The sequence below is a fragment of the Pseudophryne corroboree genome, chromosome 4, assembly GCF_028390025.1.
Source record: "Pseudophryne corroboree isolate aPseCor3 chromosome 4, aPseCor3.hap2, whole genome shotgun sequence".
Classification (NCBI taxonomy): Eukaryota; Metazoa; Chordata; class Amphibia; order Anura; family Myobatrachidae; genus Pseudophryne; species Pseudophryne corroboree.
Genome location: NC_086447.1, coordinates 603,691,575 through 603,716,335, shown reverse-complemented (window position 1 = coordinate 603,716,335; position 24,761 = coordinate 603,691,575). Strand labels below are relative to the sequence as shown.

Below are 24,761 nucleotides of genomic sequence, written 5' to 3'. Positions count from 1 at the left end.
CCCTCCCCGTATACCACCCCCAACTTCGGCATACTTATATCCCGAACAATCAGCTAGCTACCAAGCGCTAGGAAGGCTAGATTCTTAACTGAACCTCCAACCCTTCTCTAGCCAACGCCGCTTGGCCGTACAAGTCTTGAGCCACCAGTGCAAAGAGAGGGGGCTCCCCGAACCATGATCAAGCCTCCGGTGGATCAAACCCCGGGCTGTTTTCGTAGGAGATCACTCCGGAGCCAGTTGCCGAGCACCCGGTGCATATCTGTCCAGCCACTGGGCCGCCTCTCTGGGGGAGTTGAAAAACTTGGTCTCCCCATCCGCCACAACTCGGAGCCTTGAGGGAAACAGCATAGAGTATGAAATGTTGAGGTCTCGCAGCCGTCTTTTGATGGGCATAAACTGGGCACGGTCCTTCTGGACGTCAGCGGCAAAGTCCGGGAAGGCCGAAACCCTAACTCCATTGCGGATCAGCGGGCCCTTCGTGCGACCTAAACGGAGAACCGAGTCACGGTCTTTATAGTGCAGGAATTTAGCGATGAAGGTGCGAGGAGGGGCACCTGGGGGTAAAGGCCGAGATGGTATCCTATGTGCACGCTCCACCGTAAAATGGGCCGTAAAGGACTCAGCGCCATATAGTTCTTTAAGCCAGGATTCGAGGAATTCCTCCGGCTGCGGACCCTCTTCTTTTTCAGGCAGGCCTACGAATCTGACGTTGTTCCTACGCAGCCGTCCCTCCATGTCTAGGAGCTTGGTTTGAAGTGAGGAGACCTGCTGGGTCACCCCGGATACAGATTGCTTAAGGGTACCACATAAATCTTCCAGGTTGGAGACCCGTGTCTCCGCCTCACCCACTCTCTCTCGGATACGCTGTACATCTTGGCGGAGCAAGGAGAGATCGCACTGCACCTTTTCCATCTTATCGGAGAGACGCTGTTCACTGCCGGCTATAGCCTCCAGCACTTGTTGAATAGACGGGGCCCCCACCACTTCCGGGGAATCAACCGCTGTCTCAGGAGGGAAGGTCGAGTGTGTTGGAGAGGCTTCTTGAGAAGGAGCCGGTGCAGCCCTAGGGTTGGGTTGCCTGGTAAATTTTTCAAGTTTGGCCGCGGCCGCACTCCGGCCGCCCCCCACCATGCTGAGCAGGAGCAGTCACACACTTCCCAGATTAAGGCTATAGTATAGGGTTGTGGCTAGATGACGGACGCAGCCAGGCCGCGTATAATCAGTGGCGGGAATCAGCCGCGTACAGTCAATATGTCAGAATAGTAAAATAGGATGATGGTACGTAGTACACTGTGAGAAATTGGTGCAGCACAGCAGTGTAGGCAGATCTGATTTAAGTGCAGTTCCAGTATGTTATATTGGAAGGGCAGTGCACAATAAATAGCTGAGTTTGTCTCCAGTCTCAGGTAGGTATTAGCATAGTCATTAGGAGAGTAGTAGTAGAAGAAATCAGTGTGCATTAAAGGATCCTGTCAGGAATGGGAGAGAGCAGCATGCAGAAAGGTCTCAGAATGCAGGGACAGTTCGCAGGGCATATGAGAATATGTGAATCCCATCAGGTGATTTTACATGTGACCATGCGTGGGCAGCAGCCTATAATCAGCTTCTAAGATGGCCGCCGTGCCTCTTCCCCTTCCCCAGGAGTACCTTAATCTTTTCCAGCTACCAGGGCCCCAGATCACGGCCCGACAGGCAGAGGAGATGTTATCCCCTGTTTCCAGACTCTCAGCGGCTTCCGGCAGCAGCAGCAACCCGCCGTTCGAGCTGCGGTCGACTCGCGGTCCGGGTCGCCGAAAATCGAGGCCGGGGATCCGGAGGAGGTGCAGGCCGCAGGGCTGGAAGTCGGGAAATGCCGCTCCACGAGTCCCGGAGAGTGCGCGATGAGGTGCCCGCCGGTGCCCACAGCCTGTGGTGATAGATTCCGGCCGGGCAGAGACACCAGAGGGGGTCAGGATTGATTGCAGGAGTTAATGGCCGGGGAGCTCCCGAACTCTGCTGCCTACTCCTCAGCCGTCGTAGCCACGCCCCCGGTGTTAATACACTTAACTTTACGGACTATTCTTTCATTATAGAAAGTAATCTTATCCAACTTTTTTTATATATATATTTCGTAGCTTATTACAGTTCCTATTGAAATAGATATTGTAAGTATTATAATAAAATGTAGCTTTAATTACTGAACTTATATTTGTCTTGCTCGGCATGGACCTGGGTGCCTGACATAATTTAATTTATCGTACATGATATTTCGTCCCTTTCAGCTACACTGTAGTAAATGTTTCCATTGTTGCATAGCATATTATTTCTCTCTATATATATTTTATCTAAATATACACACACACATAATATATACACACACACACATATACACACACACACACACACACACACACACATATACACATACATACACACACTTTTTGTCCTTTTTTTTTTTTTTTTATTTTACCTGTGGAAGAAAACTTCATCAACTGGTATTTCGCTTTCTTCTTTTTCAATAAACATGGTGCTGTTAACTAGAAAATGCATTTCAATGAATATCAAAGATTTTTATCACATTATTGCTGTTCAATTTTTCAATTATGACCAAGCCTCAAAAGGCTTGGTAATAATTGAGTTTTTGGAGTTTCACTGCAGGAACTGATGCCATTCTTCAGATAATGTTAATGGCCAAAAAACGGCTCCTTCTTACAGGAAGGAGGTCCTGGCTGCAAAGGGACATCCTGTTCCCTCTGGCTCTGTGCACGGGTGTGGTCAGTTCACATACGCACAGTAAAACTGCGAGGTCTAAACCAGCACAGTAAACGTCCACCTTTAGTAATTAGCGGCACAAGGGTTGGACTAATGGGAACAGTTGCTTTTCGAAGAAATATTGAATTGCCCCACTAGTATGGTATCCACAGCTGTGGCAATTTGGATACAAAAGTAAACGGAGGGCAGATAGGGCTGGATGACGAATAGACCTCAACAATTGGGTATTATTTAGCACTTTTTATGCATTTACAAGACTTGAGCTGAACAGACCCAACACAGCAATTCAAATCTAGAAGTTTATATAACTTTTGGAAAAAGCTAATATTTCTACCTGGATGTATCTGTTCATTCATGTAAAGCTTCTTTTTCTTTTGATGCATTAAATATCCTCTGTTATTCTCTGAAAATATAAAAATGTATTATTACACATTGAATTTAAATCCTCTATATTACAAACATTCTTAAAACAAGTAGCTAGGAGTTCTGTTACATACCCATCAAACAAAGCTAACCTGATGGGGAAGTTGGGCTATGCCCACTGACGGTAATGGCCAAAATGGTTAAAAGTGAACTGGGCAGTGCTAATAAGCATACATTAATAGCCTCTATTGTTATAAATGTTTCATAAAACTATTGTGGACACACAAAATGTGAAATAAAAATGGGATAAGAAGAGAAAGAGGTGAGTGATGGAGGCAAGATAATGTAATGTTAGTGCTACTTTTTCATGAAAAGAACAAATAAAAATATTCATCACCCATAAATATCCACGGAATACCAAAGAAGGTAATTTGTTACATAATCCTTTTTCTGACACAGCTATTAAAGTATTACCTTGAAGTTTTGGTTGTTTTGGATTGCGATACACAAAGCGGTCCAGAAATCTCATAAGTGTGAAATCTTGCAGGGGATCGCCTGTGTACTGGATAGAATTTCCCTGTAGGAAGAAAATGTTTTCAGATCACCAAGATATGGGGGGATTTTTCATATTCAAAACATTAAGATTTTTGGCCTGTTATAACCTTATGTTTAAAATAAAAGTGAGCTGATGATGATCTGACACGCTCCTATACTTATGCTGCCCCTGGCACCTAGCACCTAGGATCTCACAGTGGTTCCTGCAAATGTAGAGGAATCAAGAAAGATGGTGCTTCGCCACTGTCGCTAGCCGTTTCCTTATACATTTCCAAAAGACTATACTTTATAGGGTAAAATCAGCATAAAGACATAAATAGGATAAAAGAAAATGTACATAAACGTGTGTTCTGCACAAGTTAAAACCATCAGGGAGGCGTCTGATTGACTCCAAATGTATTCTGCAGCAGGACAATGACCATAAATATACAGCCAATGTCATTAAAAACTATCTTCAGCAGTGGCGGAACTACCGCCAGTGCAGGCAGTGCCTTGAACTGGGGCCGGCCACTGCCCAGGGGCCCAAAGCAACGCGACATGTAATGAGTCAAACTGACTCATTACATGCCGCTGTGTGCAACCGCCGCCCGCAGCACACAGCCGCCGAAGAGAGGAGTGCAGCGGCCACGGGGGGAAAAAAAGGAGGAGGGAGCCGCAGCAGCGCTGTGTAACTGGTGGAGGCGCTGCTGCTGTTGTCCCTTTCCTACACCTTAGGCTGTTCTCCGACGCTGTGAATGCTGGGAACCACATCCCAGCGGGGGAGAACAGCCTATGGTGAAAGACAGGGACAGCTGCAGCAGCGCCTTCACCAATTACACAGCGCTGCTGCAACTCCCTCCTCCTCCTCCTCTCCTACCGGTGATCTCTACCAGAAGCTGCACCGAGGAGCCTGAGACAGCGGAGAGAGTAAGTATAATTCTTTCTTTTCTGTCTGCCGTAATGTGTAAAAAGGGGACTCTGGCTGCCGTAATGTGTAAAAAGGGGGACGCTGTGTGCTGTAATGTGTAAAAACAGGATTTTAATACCTACCGGTAAATCCTTTTCTCCTAGTCCGTAGAGGATGCTGGGGTCCACTTCAGTACCAAATCCTGAAAAGAAATTTCAGGTTCCCAAAAGAATTCAGGTAGCTTACCCTTTCCCTGCAGAGGACAGGAAAAGGTGGGAGTCACCCCCTGTTTTAGACAGTGCCCTGTCACGGTTAACAAAAAAGGCGATTCTCCCTGCGCCTGGGACGGCTTCACTTAAGGAGCCGGCAGACCGCAAGTTAGAAAATACGTTGAAATCTATTTATGTGGCCAATGGGACACTACTCAAGCCTACCATTGCCTGTGCATGGGTGAGTAGTGCTATTGAAAAGTGGTCAGAAAACTGTCATCAGACATTGACACAATAGATAGAGACGAGATACTCCTAAAGTTAGGTCATATCAAAGACGCTGCTGCGTACATGCTAGAAGCCATGAAAGATATTGGTCTCTTTGGATAAAGAGCCGCTACCATGGCAATCTCAGCACGGAAGGCGTTGTGGATTCGCCAATAGAATGCTGATGCAGATTCCAAAAGGAATATGGAGGCTCTCCCGTATAAAAGTGAGACCTTGTTTGGAGATGGGCTGGATGCTTTAGTTTCTGCGGCTACTGCGGGTAAGTCGACATTCTTGCCTAATGCTCCTGCAAAAAAGACATCACTCTCAGATGCAGTCCTTTCGGCCCAATAAATACAAAAAGGGTAAAGGTTCCCCTTTCTTTGCGGGTATAGGAAGGGGAAAAGAGAAAAAAAAGTCCACAGTGTCTCCAGGATCACAGGAGCAGAAATAAACCTCTGATTCTGCCAAATCTTCAGCATGATGCTGGGGCTCCATTGCGGGAGTCCGCTCAGGTGGGGACACGTCTAAAACTCTTCAGTCAGTTCTGGATTCAATCTGGCCTGGACCCATGGGTCGTACAAATAGTGTCCCACGGGTAAAAACGTGAGTTTCAAGACATTCCCCCATGCCGATTTTTCAAATCGACCTTACCAGCTTCTATCCCAGACAGGGAAGTGGTGGCAGCAGCAATACAAAAATTGTGTCAGGATCAAGTCATTGTCCTGGTTCCCTTGTTACAACAAGGAGAAGGGTTTTATTCAAGCCTATTCGTAGTTCCGAAGCCAGACGGCTCGATCACACCGATTCTAAACCTGAAAACTCTGAATCTCTACCTGCAAAGGTTCAAGTTCAAGATGGAATCTCTGAGGGCAGTGATTTCCAGTCTAGAGGAGGGGGACTTCTTGGTGTTAGTGGACATAAAAGATGCCTACTTACATGTTCCCATTTATCCTCCACATCAAGCTTATCTGAGATTCGCAATACAGAATTGTCATTACCAATTTCAGACATTGCCATTCGGAGTCTCCACGGCACCGAGAGTGTTCACCAAGATGATGGCGGAAATTATGGTCCTCCTTCAACAGCAAGGAGTCAATATGATTCCTTACCTGGACGATCTCCTGATAAACGCGAGGTCCAGAGAAAGGTTGGTGCAGAACATTGCACTCTCCTTGACAATACTTCAACAACATGGTTGGATCATAAATTTTCCAAAGTCACAGTTGGAACAAACGACAAGATTGTCTTTTCTGGGGATGATACTGGACACAGAGGTGTAGAGGGTATTTTTTCCAGTAGAAAAGGCTCTGGAAATCCAGAGAATGGTCAAACAAATTCTGAAACCAACAAGAGTGACGATTCATCAATGCATTCGGTTGTTGGGAAAGATAGTAGCGGCCTACGAGGCAATACAGTTTGGCCGATTCCATGCCAGAGTATTCCAGTGGGACCTGTTGGACAAGTGGTCCGGATCCCACCTACACATGCATCAGAGGATAATCCCGTCTTCCAAAGCCAGAATTTCGCTCTTGTGGTGGCTACACAGTTCTCACCTACTAGAGAGACACAGGTTCGGGATTCAGGACTGGGTCCTAGTAACCACGGATGCAAGTCTCCGAGGCTGGGGAGCAGTCACACAGGGGGAAAGCTTCCAAGGAAGTTGGTCAAGTCAAGAAACTTGTCTTCACATAAACGTTCTGGAGTTGAGAGCCATTTACAACGGCCTTCTACAAGCGGGGCATCTTCTTCAAGATCAACCCATACAGATCCAGTCGGACAATGTAACAGCAGTCGCGTACATAAACCATCAGGGTGGAACGAAAAGCAGAGCGGCAATGGCAGAAGTGACAAAGATTCTCCTCTGGGCAGTAAGACATGCAAGAGCTCTGTCGGTAATTTTCATTCCGGGAGTGGACAACTGGGAAGCAGACTTCCTCAGCAGACACGATCTCCATCCAGGAGGATGGGGCCTCCACCAAGAAATCTTCGTAGAGGTGACAGGTCTTTGGGGGGTCCCTGTAGAAAGACACCAATACACACTTCTTGTCTCATAAGGACATCACCGCTGCTGCATCCCGTACAAGAGCTCTGGACTGACCTTTATACCGGACCCCCTTATAGAGCCAGTGGGACGCCACACTCTATAGTGGACTTACATAATCATTTGCTCACCAGCACCATATCCCCATATTCTGTCATTTAGAGACATCATTTAGATAAAAATTTTTCTTTCTTTTTTTTTTCTATGTGTTTTCTTTCTTCCTTCCTTTTCCCTTTCTCTGTTCGTGACATCTTTTGTACGTATTCATAAACATTATATGTTGATTGCCGCACAGTTATAACAGTAAAATTATTATACATTATTATTGAGGTGTGTGGTAAAATATCTGCATTTCAATCATAAGGCGCCGACAGATCCTTATAGATTTGTATTGATTCTGAAGCTTATAAGGGGTTTTAGCTTCTTCTGTGAGTGCTGCCTAAACACACTTAGGTATAGAGTGTGTGAGCGCGAGTGGTACAATAATTTTCCTCAATAAGAAGCTTGAGAGATATTGTTCCAGGTCGAGAGGCCCTCAAGCAATAGCAGTGGATGCACTAGTGACCCAGTGGGTGTTTCGCTCGGTATATGTTTATCCTCCACTTCCACTCATACCGAAAGTTCTCAAGATCATAAGAAGAACAGGGGTTCGAGCGATCCTCATTGTCCCAGACTGGCCAAGGAGGGCTTGGTATCCAGATCTTCAGGAGTTGCTCATAGAATATCCTCGGCCTCTTCCTCTTCGCGAGGACCTGCTGCAGCAGGGGCCGTGTGTGTATCAAGACTTACCGCGGCTACGTTTGACGGCATGGCTGTTGAGCGCCGGATCCTAGCCCGAAAGGGTATTCCCAAAGAAGTCATTCCCACTCTTATTCAGGCCAGGAAAGGAGTAACGTCTAGACATTACCACCGTATTTGTTGAAAATATGTGTGTCTTGGTGTGAAACCAAGAAGGCTCCAACGGAAGAGTTTCAGTTAGGACGTTTTCTCCATTTTCTCCAGGCGGGTGTGGATACGGGCCTACGATTGGGTTCAGCCTTGTCTGTTGTTTTCAGAAACAATTGGCCTCCCTTCCAGAAGTTCAGACATTAGTGAAAGGGGCTCTGCACATCCAACCTCCATTTGTGCCTCCTGTGGCACCATGGGATCCTAACGTGGTGTTGCAGTTCCTTCAATTGGATTGGTTTGAACCTCTCCAGGAGATAGAGCTGAAGTTTCTCACTTGGAAAGTGGTCATTCTGTTGGCCTTGGCATCCGCAAGGAGGGTGTCTGAGTTAGGGGCCTTCTCTCACAAGAGCCCTTACTTGATTTTCCATGAAGATAGGGCGGAGTTAAGAACTCGTCAGCAATTTCTTCCAAAGGTGGTTTCTTCTTTCCATATAAACCAACCTATTGTGGTGCCAGTGGCTACTGATACCTTCGCTGCTTCAAAGTCTCTGGATGTGGTCAGGGCTTTGAGAATTTATGTCGCAGAACAGCTCGGATACGGAAAACAGAAGCTCTGTTTGTCCTGTATGCTCCCAACAAGATTGGGTGTCCTGCTTCTAAGCAGACAATTGCGCGCTGGATCAGAGGTATGATTCAACATGCTCATTCCACGGCAGGATTGCCAATGCCGGATTCTGTGAATGCCCATTCTACAAGAAAGGTGGGCTTATCCTGGGCGGCTGCCTGGGGGGGCGGTCTCGGCATTACAGCTTTGCTGAGCTGCTACTTGGTCAGGGACAAACACGTTTGCTAAGTTTTATAAGTTTGACACCTTGGCTGTTGATGACATGAAATTTGGTCAATCGGTACTGCAGGAACATCCGCACTCTCCCGCCCGTACTGGAGCTTTGGTATAACCCCATGGTACTGAAGTGGACCCCAGCATCCTCTAGGACGTATGAGAAAACAGGATTTTAATACCTACCGGTAAATCCTTTTCTCCTAGTCCGTCCAGGATGCTGGGCACCCAGCCCAGTGTGTACTTTACCTGCAGTTGTTAATTTGTTAAAAATTTTCAGCATGTTTGCTGTAATGTTCATGCTCGTTGGCATGTGTTTTGATGAATGCCATGTTATGCGGCATGGTTGAAGTGTGAGCTGGTATGAATCTCACCATTAACTTAAAAGTAATTCCTTTTCTCAAATTGTCCGTCTCCCTGGGCACAGTTCCTATACTGAGGTCTGGAGTAGGGGCATAGAGGGAGGAGCCAGTTCACACTCTGAAAAGGTCTTAAAGTGCCCATGGCTCCTGCGGAACCCTCTATACACCAAACTCAGTAGAGCTTCACTGATGTGCAGCCAGTCTCCCGGGCACATTTTGTAAACTAAACTAAACTAAACCATTTTCTGTGTACTGTGTACGCCATCCTCTAGGACGTAAGAGAAAATATGATTTTGGTTACCTACTGGTAAATCCTTTTCTCGTAGTCGTAGTTTGGTTCAGTACAACTCCATTTTAGTGGAGTACTGCATTGTTACTTGGTAAGTAAAGTTTCAGCTGTTGCTGAGTAGTTCAAGCTAGTTGACTTGACGTGCCTTATATGTGTGAGCTGGTATGAATCTCACCACTATCTGTGTATAATCCTTCTCTCGAAGTATGTCGTCTCCTCGGGCACAGTTTCTAGACTGAGTCTGGTGGGAGGGGCATTGAGGGAGGAGCCAGCACACACACTCAAACTCTTAAAGTGCCAATGGCTCCTGGTGGACCAGTCTATACCCCATGGTACTAATATGGACCCCAGCATCCTCTAAGACGTAAGAGAAATTATATATATATATATATATATATATATATATATATATATTTATTTATTTATATTTAAATCTTTTTTTAGTCCACCCACGTGAATTGTCATTATTTTTCCAGGTCAAGGTAGGACTTTATTTTGGGAGCGCATGGAAGAATATTTATTGTATGACATAAATAACATGAGTTAAGATAGAAAGCAAATGCACAATTGTTTCCAATGCTACTTCTACATACTGGTCTGATGCAGACAGAGTACTAGGCTAGTTGGCGTGGTGTAACTTGTGTGAATTTGGCCTACGCATGCCCAGAGCAGTTTCCTCATGCATGATGGATAGGCCTGCCTGCTAGTCGCTGGGCGTAACAGGATGGTGGCATACTTACTTAGGCCAATTACTGCTTGGGTGAGTTTGCGCAAGAAAGCGTCATTATTTGCAAACTACATTAAAAAAAAATATATATATAAAAAGGTTTACTTTATTCAAGTTTTACCCATTGTAAGGATATATACCATCTGCATCAAAACTAACCTTATTGCTATACCAACCTATTAGCTTCTGTCATTGTACAAGCTGTGTTAGAAAAACGATAGTTATAAGCCAATTGTTATGAGCAACTTCTCCACTTTATCTCTCTCTAAGATTTGATAAATCTCTCCCTTTATCAATTATATTGAACATGACTATAATGGATACATGTGTAAACTTCATGTGCAAGACTGTGTGTGCAACTGTATATATGTATTATAAGTAAAATACTTTATATACCACTTTTATACAGTTAACTATTGGAAAAGGAAGGTTTACTGTTTTTTATTGAGGTGAAAGAACCAAAGCACATGAGGATTAAAAAAGGTAATGTGTAGAAAAAGTACAAATAGATAAAAAGACAATATACGAAGATAACGTATGAATGAAAAACGAGTTTTATGGTAAGAACTTACCTTTGTTAAAACTCTTTCTGCGAGGTACACTGGGCTTAACAAAGGAAAGACATAGGGGTGTAGAGTAGGATCTTGATCCGAGGCACCAACAGGCTGAAAAGCTTTGACTGTTCCCAGAATGTATAGCGCCGCCTTCTCTATAACCACACCTCCCTGCACAGGAGATCAGTTTTTAGTTAACCAGCCCAATGCAGTAGCAGGAAGAGAGATGACAACGGTTAGTAGCCACATACACCACACTCTCACGACAGAAGTGTCAGCGGCTAATGCCATACCAACCCAAAGAAGCTAAGTGCGTCAGGGTGGGCGCCATGTGGAGCCCAGTGCACCTCGCAGAAAGAGTTTTAACAAAGGTAAGTTCTTACCATAAAACTCGTTTTCTGCTGCGGGGTACACTGGGCTCCACAAGGAAAGACACAGGGGATGTCCTAAAGCAGTTCCTTATGGGAGGTCCCCGTTTGCACTGTAGCGGGCACAAGAACCCGGCGTCCAAAGGAAGCATCCTGGGAAGCGGCAGTATCGAAGGCTTAGAACCTTATGAACGTGTTCACTGAGGACCACGTAGCCGCCTTGCACAATTGTTCAAGGGTCGCACCACGTTAGGCCGCCAAAGAAGGTCCAACAGACCGAGTAGAATGGGCCGAAATGTGAGCAGAAGCTGACAGACCAGCCCTCACATAAGCATGTGCAATCACCATTCTAATCCATCTGGCCAAAGTCTGCTTGTGAGCAGGCCAGCCCCGTTTGTGAAATCCAAACAGCACAAAGAGAGAATCAGATTTCCTAATAGAAGCAGTTCTCTTCACATAGATATGGAGAGCCCGTACCACATCCAAAGACCGCTCTTTGGGAGACAGATCAGGAGAAACAAGTGCCGGAACCACAATCTCCTGGTTAAGGTTGAACAAAGAAACCACCTTAGGTAAATATCTGGGACGAGTCCAAAGAACCGCCCGGTCACGGTGAAATATCAGATATGGGGAACTACAGGACAAGGCACCCAAATCCTACACTCTTCTAGCTGAGGCAATAGCCAGCAGAAACACCACCTTAAGGGAAAGCCACTTAAGATCAGCTGAACAAACAGGTTCAAATGGAGACTCTTGTAGCGCCTTCAAAACCACCGACAAGTCCCAAGGAGCCACAGGCAGCACATAGGGAAGTTGGATACGCAACACACCCTGAGTATAGGTATGCACATCGGGCAATTTTTCTCTGAAACCACACCGACAAGGCAGATATTTGAACCTTGAGGGTGGCCAGACGCAGGCCTAAGTCCATGCCCTGCTGAAGAAAAGCCAACAACTTGGCTATACTAAACTTGGAAGAGTCATAATCGTGAGATGCGCACCAAACAAAGTAAGAATGCCATACCTTATAGTAAATCCGAGCCGAAGCCGGTTTCCGGGCCCGCAACATAGTTTGAATGACCACCTCAGAAAACCCTTTAGCCCTTAAGACTGAAGCTTCAAGAGCCACGCCGTCAAAGATAGCCGGGCTAGGTCCTGGTAGACAAAGGGGCCCTGAACGAGGAGGTCTGGGCGTTGTGGAAGTAGAATTGGACACTCTGACAATAGGCCCTGCGGTTCTGAGAACCAGTGCCGTCTGGGCCACGCTGGAGCTATGAGAAGCAGATTTCCTTTTTCTTGCTTGAACTTCCGAATTACCCTGGGCAGGAGTGACACCGGAGGGAACACGTACGGCAGCCGAAACCTCCACGGCACCGCCAGCGCATCCACGAATGCTGCTTCAGGATCCCTGGTCCTTGCTCCGAAGACCGGAACCTTGTGATTGTGTCGAGACGCCATCAGATCCACGTCTGGAAGGCACCACTGTTCCACTAGTAGTTGAAACACTTCTGGATGGAGGCCCCACTCGCCGGCATGTGCGTCCTGACGACTGAGAAAGTCCGCTTCCCAATTCAGGACTCCCGGAATGAATATTGCCGATATGGCCGGTAGATGGCGTTCCGCCAATGTAGAATCCGTGAGACTTCCTTCATTGCCAAGCGGCTTCGAGTGCCGCCTTGATGATTTATGTAAGCCACTGTGGTGGCGTTGTCCGACTGTACCTGAACAGGACGGTTCTGAATTAAATGCTGGGCCAGGTTCAACGCATTGAAGAACGCCCGCAATTCCAGAATGTTGATCGAGAGGAGAGATTCCTCCTTGGTCCACCGACCCTGAAGGGAGTGTTGCTCCAGCACTGCGCCCCAACCTCTTAGACTGGCATCAGTCGTCAATAGGACCCAGTTGGATATCCAGAATGGACGGCCCCTGCACAATTGTCGGTACTGGAGCCACCATAGCAGCGACAGACGGACCTCCGGAGTCAATGAGATCATGTGAGACCTGATCCGGTGAGGCAGGCCGTCCCACTTGGCTAGAATCAGCTTCTGGAGGGGGCGAGAATGGAATGGAGCATACTCCACCATGTCAAATGCTGATACCATGAGGCCCAGCACCTGAATCGCCGAATGTATCGACACTTGCGGACGAGAAAGGAAGCAACGAATCCTGTCCTGAAGCTTCAGGACTTTCTCCTGAGACAAGAACAACCGCTGGTTGTGAGTGTCCAATAGCGCTCCCAGGTGCACCATGCTCTCAGCAGGGACCAGGGAGGATTTCTTCCAGTTGATGAACCACCCGTGGGTTTGTAGAAACTGGACAGTCATATCCAGATGACGTAGGAGAAGTTCTGGGGAATTTGTCAGGATTAACAAGTCGTCCAGATACGGCAGTATCCTGACCCCTTGACAGCGGAGTACCAGGGTCATTACCGCCATAACTTTGGTGAAGACTCGCTGAGCCGTAGTTAAACCAAAAGGTAACGCCCGAAATTGGTAATGGAGGTTGCAATCGCAAACCTCAGGTATTGCTGATGTGACGCTGCTATAGGAATATGCAGGTAAGCATCCTGTATGTCCAGGGAGACCATGTAGTCCCCAGGTTCCAAGGCCAGGACTATAGAGCGAAGGGTTTCCATACGGAACTTGAAAACCTTCACAAACCTGTTCAATGCCTTGAGGTTGAGAATGGGCCGGGAGGACCCATTCGGTTTCGGGACTAGAAACACCGGAGAATAGTACCCCCGGCCCCTCTGCGCAAGAGGCACCTGTACTAAGACTCCTGTATCCAGGAGGGTCTGTACCACCGAATGTAGAGTGTTTGCCTTTGTCTGGTCCAACGGGACGTCTGTCAAAATCTGGCAAAATCGATGAGGGGGTCGGTTTTTGAAGGCTATGGCGTAACCTTGAGTGACTACTTCCCGTACCCAGGCATCTGAAGTGGTCTTCAACCATTCCTGGTTATACCCTAGAAGCCGGCCCCCCACCCTGGGATCCCCCAGGGGGAAGCCCGCCCCGTCATGCGGAAGGCTTAGTCTTGGAAGCTGGCCGACAGGCAGCCCAGGCTCTTTTGGGCTTTGGCTTACCAGGTTTGGAAGTGCGGGCCTGCTTGTTGTACGCCTGACCTTTTGCTTTACCTGAAGGACGAAAGGGGCAAAAGGAAGTACCTTTAGCCTTCGAGACAGAAGGAGCGATACTTGGCAGACAGGCGGTTTTGGCCGTAGCCAAGTCATCCACAATCTTATTTAAGTCCTCCCCAAACAGAATATCTCCCTTGAAAGGGAGTACCTCCAGGGTTTTTCTAGAGTCCAGATCCACAGACCAGGATCTCAGCCACAAAATCCGGCGAGCCAGGACTGATGTAGTAGAGACCTTGGCTGCTAGGATACCGGCATCAGAAGCCGCCTCTTTAATATAGCGAGAAGCTGTGACAATATATGACAAGCATTGTCTAGCATGGTCAGAAGAGATTTCAGCTTCTAACTCCAACGCCCATGCTTCAATAGCCTCTGCAGCCCATGTTGCTGCAATAGTGGGCCTTTGTGCAGCACCCGTGAGGGAGAAAATCGCTTTTAGACAACCCTCCACACATTTATCCGTAGGCTCTTTTAGAGACGCAACGGTAGTGACAGGTAGAGCTGAGGAAACCACCATCCTAGCCACATGCGAGTCTACTGGATAGCGAGCCAGCATCTTCTTTTGAGGCACAAACTTCTTACCCGGGTTTTCCCAGGGTTCCTGACGTATATCCACTAGGTGGTCAGAGTGAGGTAAAACTTGTTTAACCACCTTCTGACGCTTGAACCTATCTGGTTTCTTAGGAGGGACGGATGGCTCGGGATCATCCGTAATCTGTAAAATCAACTTAATAGCCTCCAAAAGATCAGGGACATCCACATGTGAACCACCCTCTCCATCAGCAGTATCTGAGTCAGAATCTGTGGGGTCAGTGTAAGTGCCATCTTCATCAGACGAGGCGTCAGTGACAGCAGTGGATTGTGAGGAGATAAGAGCTCGGTTAGAGGACCACTTGGGCTTAGGCGAGCGAGGGTCAGACTTTTTAGTAGTCAGGGACTGGTTCAACTTCTTCAACTGAGCAGATAAATTGTCCGCCCACGGCGGGTTAGCTGCAGGGCCCACATACGATTGCACCGGCATAGGGGGTCCCATAGGGGGTCTTCATTTATTAACTAGCGTATGCAGAAGCATGGAAAAATCAGCCCACGGTGGGTCATTATGGACCTCGGTTGCCACAGTTCCACTGGGGGGCAAGGAGCCCCCAGAACCAGAACCCACAGCTGCTATATTCTCCTCATATGGATCTGTGGCTTCAGCAACACCAGCAGTGTGTTCCGCCCCAGAACCGTTACCCTCAGAAGCAGACATGATATAACTTGCAGTATCAGGTAACACAGTACAATTGGCAGCAGCACAATACCTCTTCCCCAAACCCCTGCGCAGTGTAGTCAGCACAAGCAGGGACACAGGAGAGATACGGTGACTAAAATCACAGAGAAAAATACGTATTAGAGTATATCTTGTGAATATCCTATATTATTATAAAACCTGATGCACCAAGCCCGCTCAGGTTAGAGAATATAGGGATAGCAAGTTGAGTGAGAGACACGAAATGGAAACCACTCAGCAAGCTAATGCACACACATATAGTCACAGTTATACAATGCAGAGGTTATTACTAACAATAATACTGCACTGGACCAGCTTATATAGCTATGTAGTCAATAGACATAACACTGCACAGTAAGAACTGGATGTATATCACAGGGTAATTGTACTAGAAAACTCTGACTAAATGTACTCTTTCTTACTAACACTGACTAAAAAGGCAGGTAGAATACTTAAGTGTCATGTAAAGTCACAGCGCTGACAACCAGGCGGCTTTACACAGGAGGATTTGCCCAAACAGTCCCAGGAACAGTGTAGCTGAGAGAAATGGCACCCAGACACTGACAGGGAGTGAGGAAAAGACAGATATGCAGCTCTAGGGCGGGAACATTTGCAGGAAATGCCGCCCTGGGGCTGGGGGAGGGGCTCCAGGTCTAAGCCTTATCCCCCTGCTGGCAAAACCACCGGCTACTGTGGGCTACTATTAAAATGGCTTTAAGGGAAAACCTGACCTGCACCCATGCCCTGGTGATCTAGTGGGATCGCCTGTACTGCCACAGTGTCCACTGCCAGCGCACGCGACCCGCCTCCCACTGACCGCGCCAGATCGCGATAAAGTACGGGTCCCACTCACCACCTCCCGAAGCGCGGCCACGCGATCCCGGAGAGCCCCCTTCGTGTGTGCCTGACCATGGAAGAAAACCGGAGCCTCCTGCTGCAGTTACCCGGCAACCAGGGCTCGGGAGTGTACAGCGCCGCTGGGGAGAGATGGAGCTGCAGCAGTGAATGTCAAAAGACATATACACACTGCTGCTGCCCTTGAAGTCTTCACTTTTCTTCTAAAAAGCTCTTCTCAGGGCTTCCCAGCACAGCCCCTCTGTTATGTGCCTGCTATCTGCGGCACCAACTACAAAACTGAGCTCCTGTGCAGGGAGGCGGGGTTATAGAGGAGGCGGCGCTATGCATTGTGTGAACAGTCAAAGCTTTTCAGCCTGTTGGTGCCTCGGATCAAGATCCTACTCTACACCCCTATGTCTTTCCTTGTGGAGCCCAGTGTACCCCGCTGCAGAAACATATTTAATTCACAAAATTCTGCTTTAACAGCTATATTTTAAATGATGATAATCCCAAAGTCGTAGTAAGAGCAATAACTAAAATGGTGAGATTGTCTGAGGGTCGTCCATTGGGTATTTTGAGAAGTTAGCAACGTCCATGTGTGATAAAAGAGCAATTACACGATTTCAAACTAAAACGACAAAAGTAATCTTACCTCCAAGATGGTTTTTGCAAATAGTGCAACGGATGGATGAAAGTGTTCAGATAGCTGTATTAGAATAAAATGAAAGTCAGCATACAGTACATACTTATACACTAAATAATGATTAAAGCTATCATTACCTAGATTACACACAAAGACAAATGGAAGCTTGTTTACCTTCTTAAGCTCCCAAAGACTTGTGTTATCAGCGCCACAGAATAAAGCATTTCTATTCAAAGGATCATAATGGCTTGCTTTATTTATGCCTAAATAAAAATAAATAAATAAAAAGTAATTCAAATAACTTTGTTTTCGGGGACAATTACATGGTCTTGATCACTGAAATTACTTTTTTTATTTTTTACATGATCACATACTGTAGCTATATTATTTCTTGAAGCTGCCATAGGCAAAATAGATTCTGCATTGGATCTCAAGCATAGATTCCCTGAGAAAAAAATAATTAGCAGAACTAGAACAATGTGCGAATAATCAGGATTAAATCCAATAATGTTTGGGCTGATGGGGATCCATACAATTAGTGATAGTTTCACAAATAATTGAGAAAGATGAAAAAACTCCATTTGGAGATACTCTACAACTAGTAAACGTGTAAAAAAAATTACAAATAAAAAAAAACACTTTAAAAATGTTCCTTGTATTGAAAATTGAAAAGCTGTATATTCCAACTACCGTAACATTAGCAAATATAAAAGTTGGTATACAGTGGTCATGGAACTGTCCTCAGAATACATAAGGTATATATCTATTATGATCCCCATGTGTGTCTATGATTGCAATGCGCAAAATACAAATAAAATAATTGTGTAAATCAATGAAATTTAAATAATGCCCTATATGGGATTATAATATGATCAAAGAAGAGCTTGGTGATAAAATCACAGGCTGTGGTATTTCCATATAGTTAAAGAATAGAAACAAAACTTCAAAAGTAGAAAATAAGATTTTACTCACCGGTAAATCTAATTCTCGTAGTCCGTAGTGGATGCTGGGACTCCGTAAGGACCATGGGGAATAGCGGCTCCGCAGGAGACTGGGCACAACTAAAGAAAGCTTTAGGACTACCTGGTGTGCACTGGCTCCTCCCTCTATGACCCTCCTCCAGACCTCAGTTAGGATACTGTGCCCGGAAGAGCTGACACAATAAGGAAGGATTTGGAATCCCGGGTAAGACTCATACCAGCCACACCGTATAACTCGTGATACTATACCCAGTTAACAGTATGAACTATGGCCCTCATTCCGAGTTGATCGGTCGGTATTTTTCATCGCATCGCAATGAAAATCCGCTTAGTACGCATGCGCAATATTCGCACTGCGACTGCGCCAAGTAATTTAACAATGAAGATAGTATTTTTACTCACGGCTTTTTCATCGCTCCGGCGATCGTAATGTGATTGACAGGAAATGGGTGTTACTGGGCGGAAACACAGCGTTTTAGGGGCGTGTGGATGAAAACGCTACCGTTTCCGGAAAAAACGCAGGAGTGGCTGAAGAAACGGAGGAGTGTCTGGGCGAACGCTGGGTGTGTTTGTGACGTCAAACCAGGAACGACAAGCACTGAACTGATCGCACAGGCAGAGTAAGTCTGAAGCTACTCTGAAACTGCTAAGTAGTTTGTAATCGCAATATTGCGAATACATCGGTCGCAATTTTAAGAAGCTAAGATTCACTCCCAGTAGGCGTAGGCTTAGCGTGTGTAACTCTGCTAAATTCGCCTTGCGACCGATCAACTCGGAATGAGGGCCTATATCTGAGCCTCTCAACAGATGGCTCAACAATAACCCTTTAGTTAAACAATAACTATATACAAGTATTGCAGACAATCCGCACTTGGGATGGGCGCCCAGCATCCACTACGGACTACGAGAAATAGATTTACCGGTGAGTAAAATCTTATTTTCTCTGACGTCCTAAGTGGATGCTGGGACTCCGTAAGGACCATGGGGATTATACCAAAGCTCCCAAACGGGCGGGAGAGTGCGGATGACTCTGCAGCACCGAATGAGCAAACTCTAGGTCCTCATCAGCCAGGGTATCAAACTTGTAGAATTTAGCAAATGTGTTTGACCCCGACCAAGTAGCTGCTCAGCAAAGTTGTAAAGCCGAGACCCCTCGGGCAGCCGCCCAAGAAGAGCCCACCTTCCTCGTGGAATGGGCTTTCACTGATTTAGGATGCAGCAGTCCAGCCGCAGAATGTGCAAGCTGAATCGTACTACAGATCCAGCGAGCAATAGCCTGCTTTGAAGCAGGAGCACCCAGCTTGTTGGGTGCATACAGGATAAATAGCGAGTCAGTTTTCCTGACACTAGCTGTCCTGGAAACATAAATTTTCAGGGCCCTGACTACGTCCAACAACTTGGAATCCTCCAAGTCTTTAGTAGCCGCAGGCACCACAATAGGTTGGTTCAAATGAAAGGCTGATACCACCTTAGGGAGAAACTGGGGACGAGTCCTCAATTCTGCCCTATCCATATGGAAAATCAGATAAGGGCTTTTACATGACAAAGCCGCCAATTCTGACACACGCCTGGCCGAAGCCAAGGCCAACAGCATGACCACTTTCCACGTGAGATATTTTAGCTCCACGGTTTTAAGTGGCTCAAACCAATGTGACTTTAGGAAATCCAACACCACGTTGAGATCCCAAGGTGCCACTGGAGGCACAAAAGGGGGCTGAATATGCAGCACTCCCTTAACAAATGTCTGAACTTCAGGTAGGGAAGCTAGTTCTTTCTGGAAGAAAATCGATAGAGCCGAAATCTGGACCTTAATGGAACCCAATTTTAGGCCCATAGTCACTCCTGACTGTAGGAAGTGCAGAAAACGGCCCAGCTGAAATTCCTCCGTTGGGGCCTTCCTGGCCTCACACCACGCAACATATTTTCGCCATATGCGGTGATAATGGTTTGCGGTCACTTCTTTCCTAGCTTTAATCAGCGTAGGGATAACTTCCTCCGGAATGCCCTTTTCCTTCAGGATCCGGCGTTCAACCGCCATGCCGTCAAACGCAGCCGCGGTAAGTCTTGGAACAGACAGGGCCCCTGCTGCAGCAGGTCCTGTCTGAGCGGCAGAGGCCATGGGTCCTCTGAGATCATTTCTTGAAGTTCCGGGTACCAAGCTCTTCTTGGCCAATCCGGAACAATGAGTATAGTTCTTACTCCTCTTTTCCTTATTATCCTCAGTACCTTGGGTATGAGAGGAAGAGGAGGGAACACATAAACCGACTGGTACACCCACGGTGTCATTAGAGCGTCCACAGCTATTGCCTGAGGGTCTCTCGACCTGGCGCAATATCTTTCTAGCTTTTTGTTTAGGCGGGACGCCATCATGTCCACCTGTGGCCGTTCCCAACGGTTTACAATCAGCTGGAAGACTTCTGGATGAAGTCCCCACTCTCCCGGGTGGAGGTCGTGCCTGCTGAGGAAGTCTTCTTCCCAGTTGTCCACTCCCGGAATGAACACTGCTGACAGTGCTAACACGTGATTTTCCGCCCAACGGAGAATCCTTGTGGCTTCTGCCATCGCCATCCTGCTTCTTGTGCCGCCCTGTCGGTTTACATGGGCGACTGCCGTGATGTTGTCTGACTGGATCAGTACCGGCTGGTTTCGAAGCAGGGTCTTGCCTGACTTAGGGCATTGTAAATGGCCCTCAGTTCCAGAATATTTATGTGTAGGGAAGTCTCCTGACTTGACCATAGTCCTTGGAAGTTTCTTCCCTGTGTGACTGCCCCCCAGCCTCGAAGGCTGGCATCCGTGGTCACCAGGACCCAGTCCTGTATGCCGAATCTGCGGCCCTCTTGAAGATGAGCACTCTGCAGCCACCACAGCAGAGACACCCTGGTCCTTGGAGACAGGGTTATCAGCCGATGCATCTGAAGATGCGATCCGGACCACTTGTCCAACAGGTCCCACTGAAAAGTCCTTGCATGGAACCTGCCGAATGGAATTGCTTCGTAGGAAGCTACCATTTTTCCCAGGACTCGCGTGCAGTGATGCACCGACACCTGTTTTGGTTTCAGGAGGCCTCTGACTAGAGATGACAGCTCCTTGACTTTCTCCTCCGGGAGAAACACTTTTTTTGGTTCTGTGTCCAGAACCATCCCCAGGAACAGTAGACGTGTCGTAGGGACCAGCTGTGACTTTGGAATATTTAGAATCCAACCGTGCTGTTGTAGCACCTCCCGAGATAGTGCTACCCCGACCAACAACTGCTCCCTGGACCTCGCCTTTATCAGGAGATCGTCCAAGTACGGGATAATTAAAACTCCCTTTTTTCGAAGGAGTATCATCACTTCGGCCATTACTTTGGTAAATACCCTCGGTGCCGTGGACAGACCAAACGGCAACGTCTGGAATTGGTAATGACAATCCTGTACCACAAATCTGAGGTACTCCTGGTGAGGATGGTAAATGGGGACATGCAGGTAAGCATCCTTGATGTCCAGTGATACCATGTAATCCCCCTCGTCCAGGCTTGAAATAACCGCCCTGAGCGATTCCATCTTGAACTTGAATTTTTTTATATAAGTGTTCAAGGATTTCAAATTTAAAATGGGTCTCACCGAACCATCCGGTTTCGGTACCACAAACATTGTGGAATAGTAACCCCGTCCTTGTTGAAGGAGGGGCACCTTGACTATCACCTGCTGGGAATACAGCTTGTGAATTGCCTTTAGCACTGCCTCCCTGTCTGAGGGAGTTGTTGGCAAGGCAGATTTGAGGAAACGGCGAGGGGGAGACGTCTCGAATTCCAGCTTGTACCCCTGAGATACCACTTGAAGAATCCAGGGATCCACCCGTGAGCGAGCCCACTGATTGCTGAAGTTCTTGAGACGGGCCCCCACCGTACCTGGCTCCGCCTGTGGAGCCCCAGCGTCATGCGGTGGACTTAGAGGAAGCGGGGGAGGACTTTTGTTCCTGGGAACTGGCTGTATGCTGCAGCTTTTTCCCTCTACCTCTACCTCTGGGCAGAAAGGACGCACCTTTAACCCGCTTGCCTTTCTGGGGCCGAAAGGACTGTACCTGATAATACGGTGCTTTCTTTGGCTGTGAGGGAACGTGGGGTAAATATGCTGACTTTCCAGCTGTCGCTGTGGAAACTAGGTCCGAGAGACCATCCCCAAACAACTCCTCACCCTTATAAGGCAAAACTTCCATGTGCCTTTTAGAATCTGCATCACCCGTCCACTGCCGAGTCCATAATCCTCTCCTGGCAGAAATGGACATTGCACTTATTTTAGATGCCAGCCGGCAAATATCCCTCTGTGCATCTCTTATGTATAAGACTGCGTCTTTTATATGCTCTATGGTTAGCAATATAGTGTCCCTGTCTAGGGTATCAATATTTTCTGACAGGGAATCTGACCACGCAGCTGCAGCACTGCACATCCATGCTGAAGCAATAGCTGGTCTCAGTATAATACCTGAGTGTGTATATACAGACTTCAGGATAGCCTCCTGCTTTCTATCAGCAGGCTCCTTTAGGGCGGCCGTGTCCGGAGACGGTAGTGCCACCTTCTTTGACAGACGTGTGAGCGCTTTATCCACCCTAGGGGATGTTTCCCAACGTGACCTATCCTCTGGCGGGAAAGGGTACGCCATTAGTAACCTTTTAGAAATTACCAGTTACTTATCGGGGGAAGCCCACGCTTCTTCACACACTTCATTCAATTCCTCAGATGGGGGAAAAACCACTGGTAGTTTTTTCTCCCCAAACATAATACCCTTTTTTGTGGTTCCTGGGGTAATATCAGAAATGTGCAACACATTTTTCATTGCCGCAATCACGTAACGTGTGGCCCTATTGGAATGTACATTAGTCTCATCGTCGTCGACACTGGATTCAGTATCCGTGTCGACATCTGTGTCTGCCATCTGAGGTAGCGGGCGTTTTAGAGCCCCTGATGGCTTTTGAGACAGCTGGGCAGGCACAAGCTGAGAAGCCAGCTGTCCCACATCTGCTACGTCGTCAAACCTTTTATGTAAGGAGTTGACACTTTCACGTAATTCCTTCCACAAGTCCAACCACTCAGGTGTCGGCCCCGCAGGGGGTGACATCACATTTATCGGCACCTGCTCCGCCTCCACATAAGCCTCCTCATCAAACATGTCGACACAGCTGTACCGACACACCGCACACACACAGGGAATGCTCTGATTGAGGACAGGACCCCACAAAGCCCTTTGGGGAGACAGAGAGAGAGTATGCCAGCACACACCAACAGCGCTATATAACACAGGGATTAACACTATAACTGAGTGATTTTTCCCAATAGCTGCTTGTATACACAATATTGCGCCTAAATTTAGTGCCCCCCCTCTCTTTTTTACCCTATGTAGTCTGGAAACTGCAGGGGAGAGCCTGGGAGCGATCCTTCCAGCGGAGCTGTGAGGGAAAATGGCGCCAGTGTGCTGAGGGAGATAGCCCCGCCCCTTTTTCGGCGGACTTCTCCCGCTTTTTTATATGGATATCTGGCAGGGGTATTTTACACATATATAGTCTCTATGACTATATTATGTGTTATTTGCCAGCCAAGGTACTCAATATTGCAGCCCAGGGCGCCCCCCCCCAGCAGTGACCGGAGTGTGAGGTGTGCATGGGAAGCAATGGCGCACAGCTGCAGTGCTGTGCGCTACCTTGATGAAGACCGAAGTCTTCTGCCGCCGATTTCCAGGACCGTCTTCTTGCTTCTGGCTCTGTAAGGGGGACGGCGGCGCGGCTCCGGGACCGGACGACCGAGGCTGGGCCTGTGTTCGATCCCGCTGGAGCTAATGGTGTCCAGTAGCCTAGAAGCCCAAGCTAGCTGCAAGCAGGTAGGTTCGCTTCTCTCCCCTTAGTCCCTCGTAGCAGTGAGTCTGTTGCCAGCAGATCTCACTGAAAATAAAAAACCTAAAATAAACTTTCTTTTTCTAAGAGCTCAGGAGAGCCCCTAGTGTGCATCCAGCTCAGCCTGGCACAAAATTCTAACTGAGGTCTGGAGGAGGGTCATAGAGGGAGGAGCCAGTGCACACCAGGTAGTCCTAAAGCTTTCTTTAGTTGTGCCCAGTCTCCTGCGGAGCCGCTATTCACCATGGTCCTTACGGAGTCCCAGCATCCACTTAGGACGTCAGAGAAAACTAGGTGGTATTGATCACTATTTTCTGTAGCTTTATCTCATTGTAACAATAGGCCCACTTGGGGACCTTGGTAGATTTAGAAGGGTAGTACCTTTATACATATACTTGGTTTACTAGCATCAATTAGGACATTTTGCGATGCTGCAAAAATATACAGTAATTTTAAGTAATAACATATTAATTAGCGTACATTAGAGGATATTAGCCATATCCTGTGATAAAAGTGCAATTAAATAATTGTACAAATTATTACTTTATCAAGTATTTTATATATTATTTTAATACATAACAGAAGCCATGGAAAAAGGAGAGTTATGGTAGACTTACCATTGGTTAACTCTCTTTCTGCGAGGTACATTGGGTTCCACAGGGAAACATTGGGGTGTAGAGTGGATCTTGATCCAGAGGCACCAACAGGCTAGAGCTTTAGGCTGTCCCAGGATGCATTGGGGCCTCCTCTATAACCCCGCCTACAGGCACTGAGTGTACAGTTTCTCTAACCCAGGCATGTCCAAACTGCGGCCCTCCAGCTGTTGAGAAACTACACATCACAGCATGCCCTGACACAGCTTTACCATTCTCTGACAGCAAAACTGTGTCAGGGCATGCTGGGATATGTAGTTTCACACCAGCTGGAGGGC

The 24,761-nt window shown here is 47.2% G+C and overlaps 1 protein-coding gene across 1 annotated transcript in view; it reads right to left on the bottom strand.

Annotated features, from left to right (window-relative positions):
* The window catches only part of CEBPZ (CCAAT enhancer binding protein zeta), a 118,317-nt gene that overhangs the window by 42,690 nt on the left and 50,866 nt on the right, over positions 1-24,761 (bottom strand). Inside the window, exons 6-10 of the mRNA XM_063917575.1 lie at positions 17,159-17,247; positions 16,994-17,047; positions 3,589-3,691; positions 3,086-3,154; positions 2,450-2,516 (exon numbers count right to left, since the gene is read on the bottom strand). Of these exons, the coding sequence (XP_063773645.1) occupies positions 2,450-2,516; positions 3,086-3,154; positions 3,589-3,691; positions 16,994-17,047; positions 17,159-17,247 (382 nt within the window). The remainder of the gene's footprint in view (positions 1-2,449; positions 2,517-3,085; positions 3,155-3,588; positions 3,692-16,993; positions 17,048-17,158; positions 17,248-24,761) is intronic.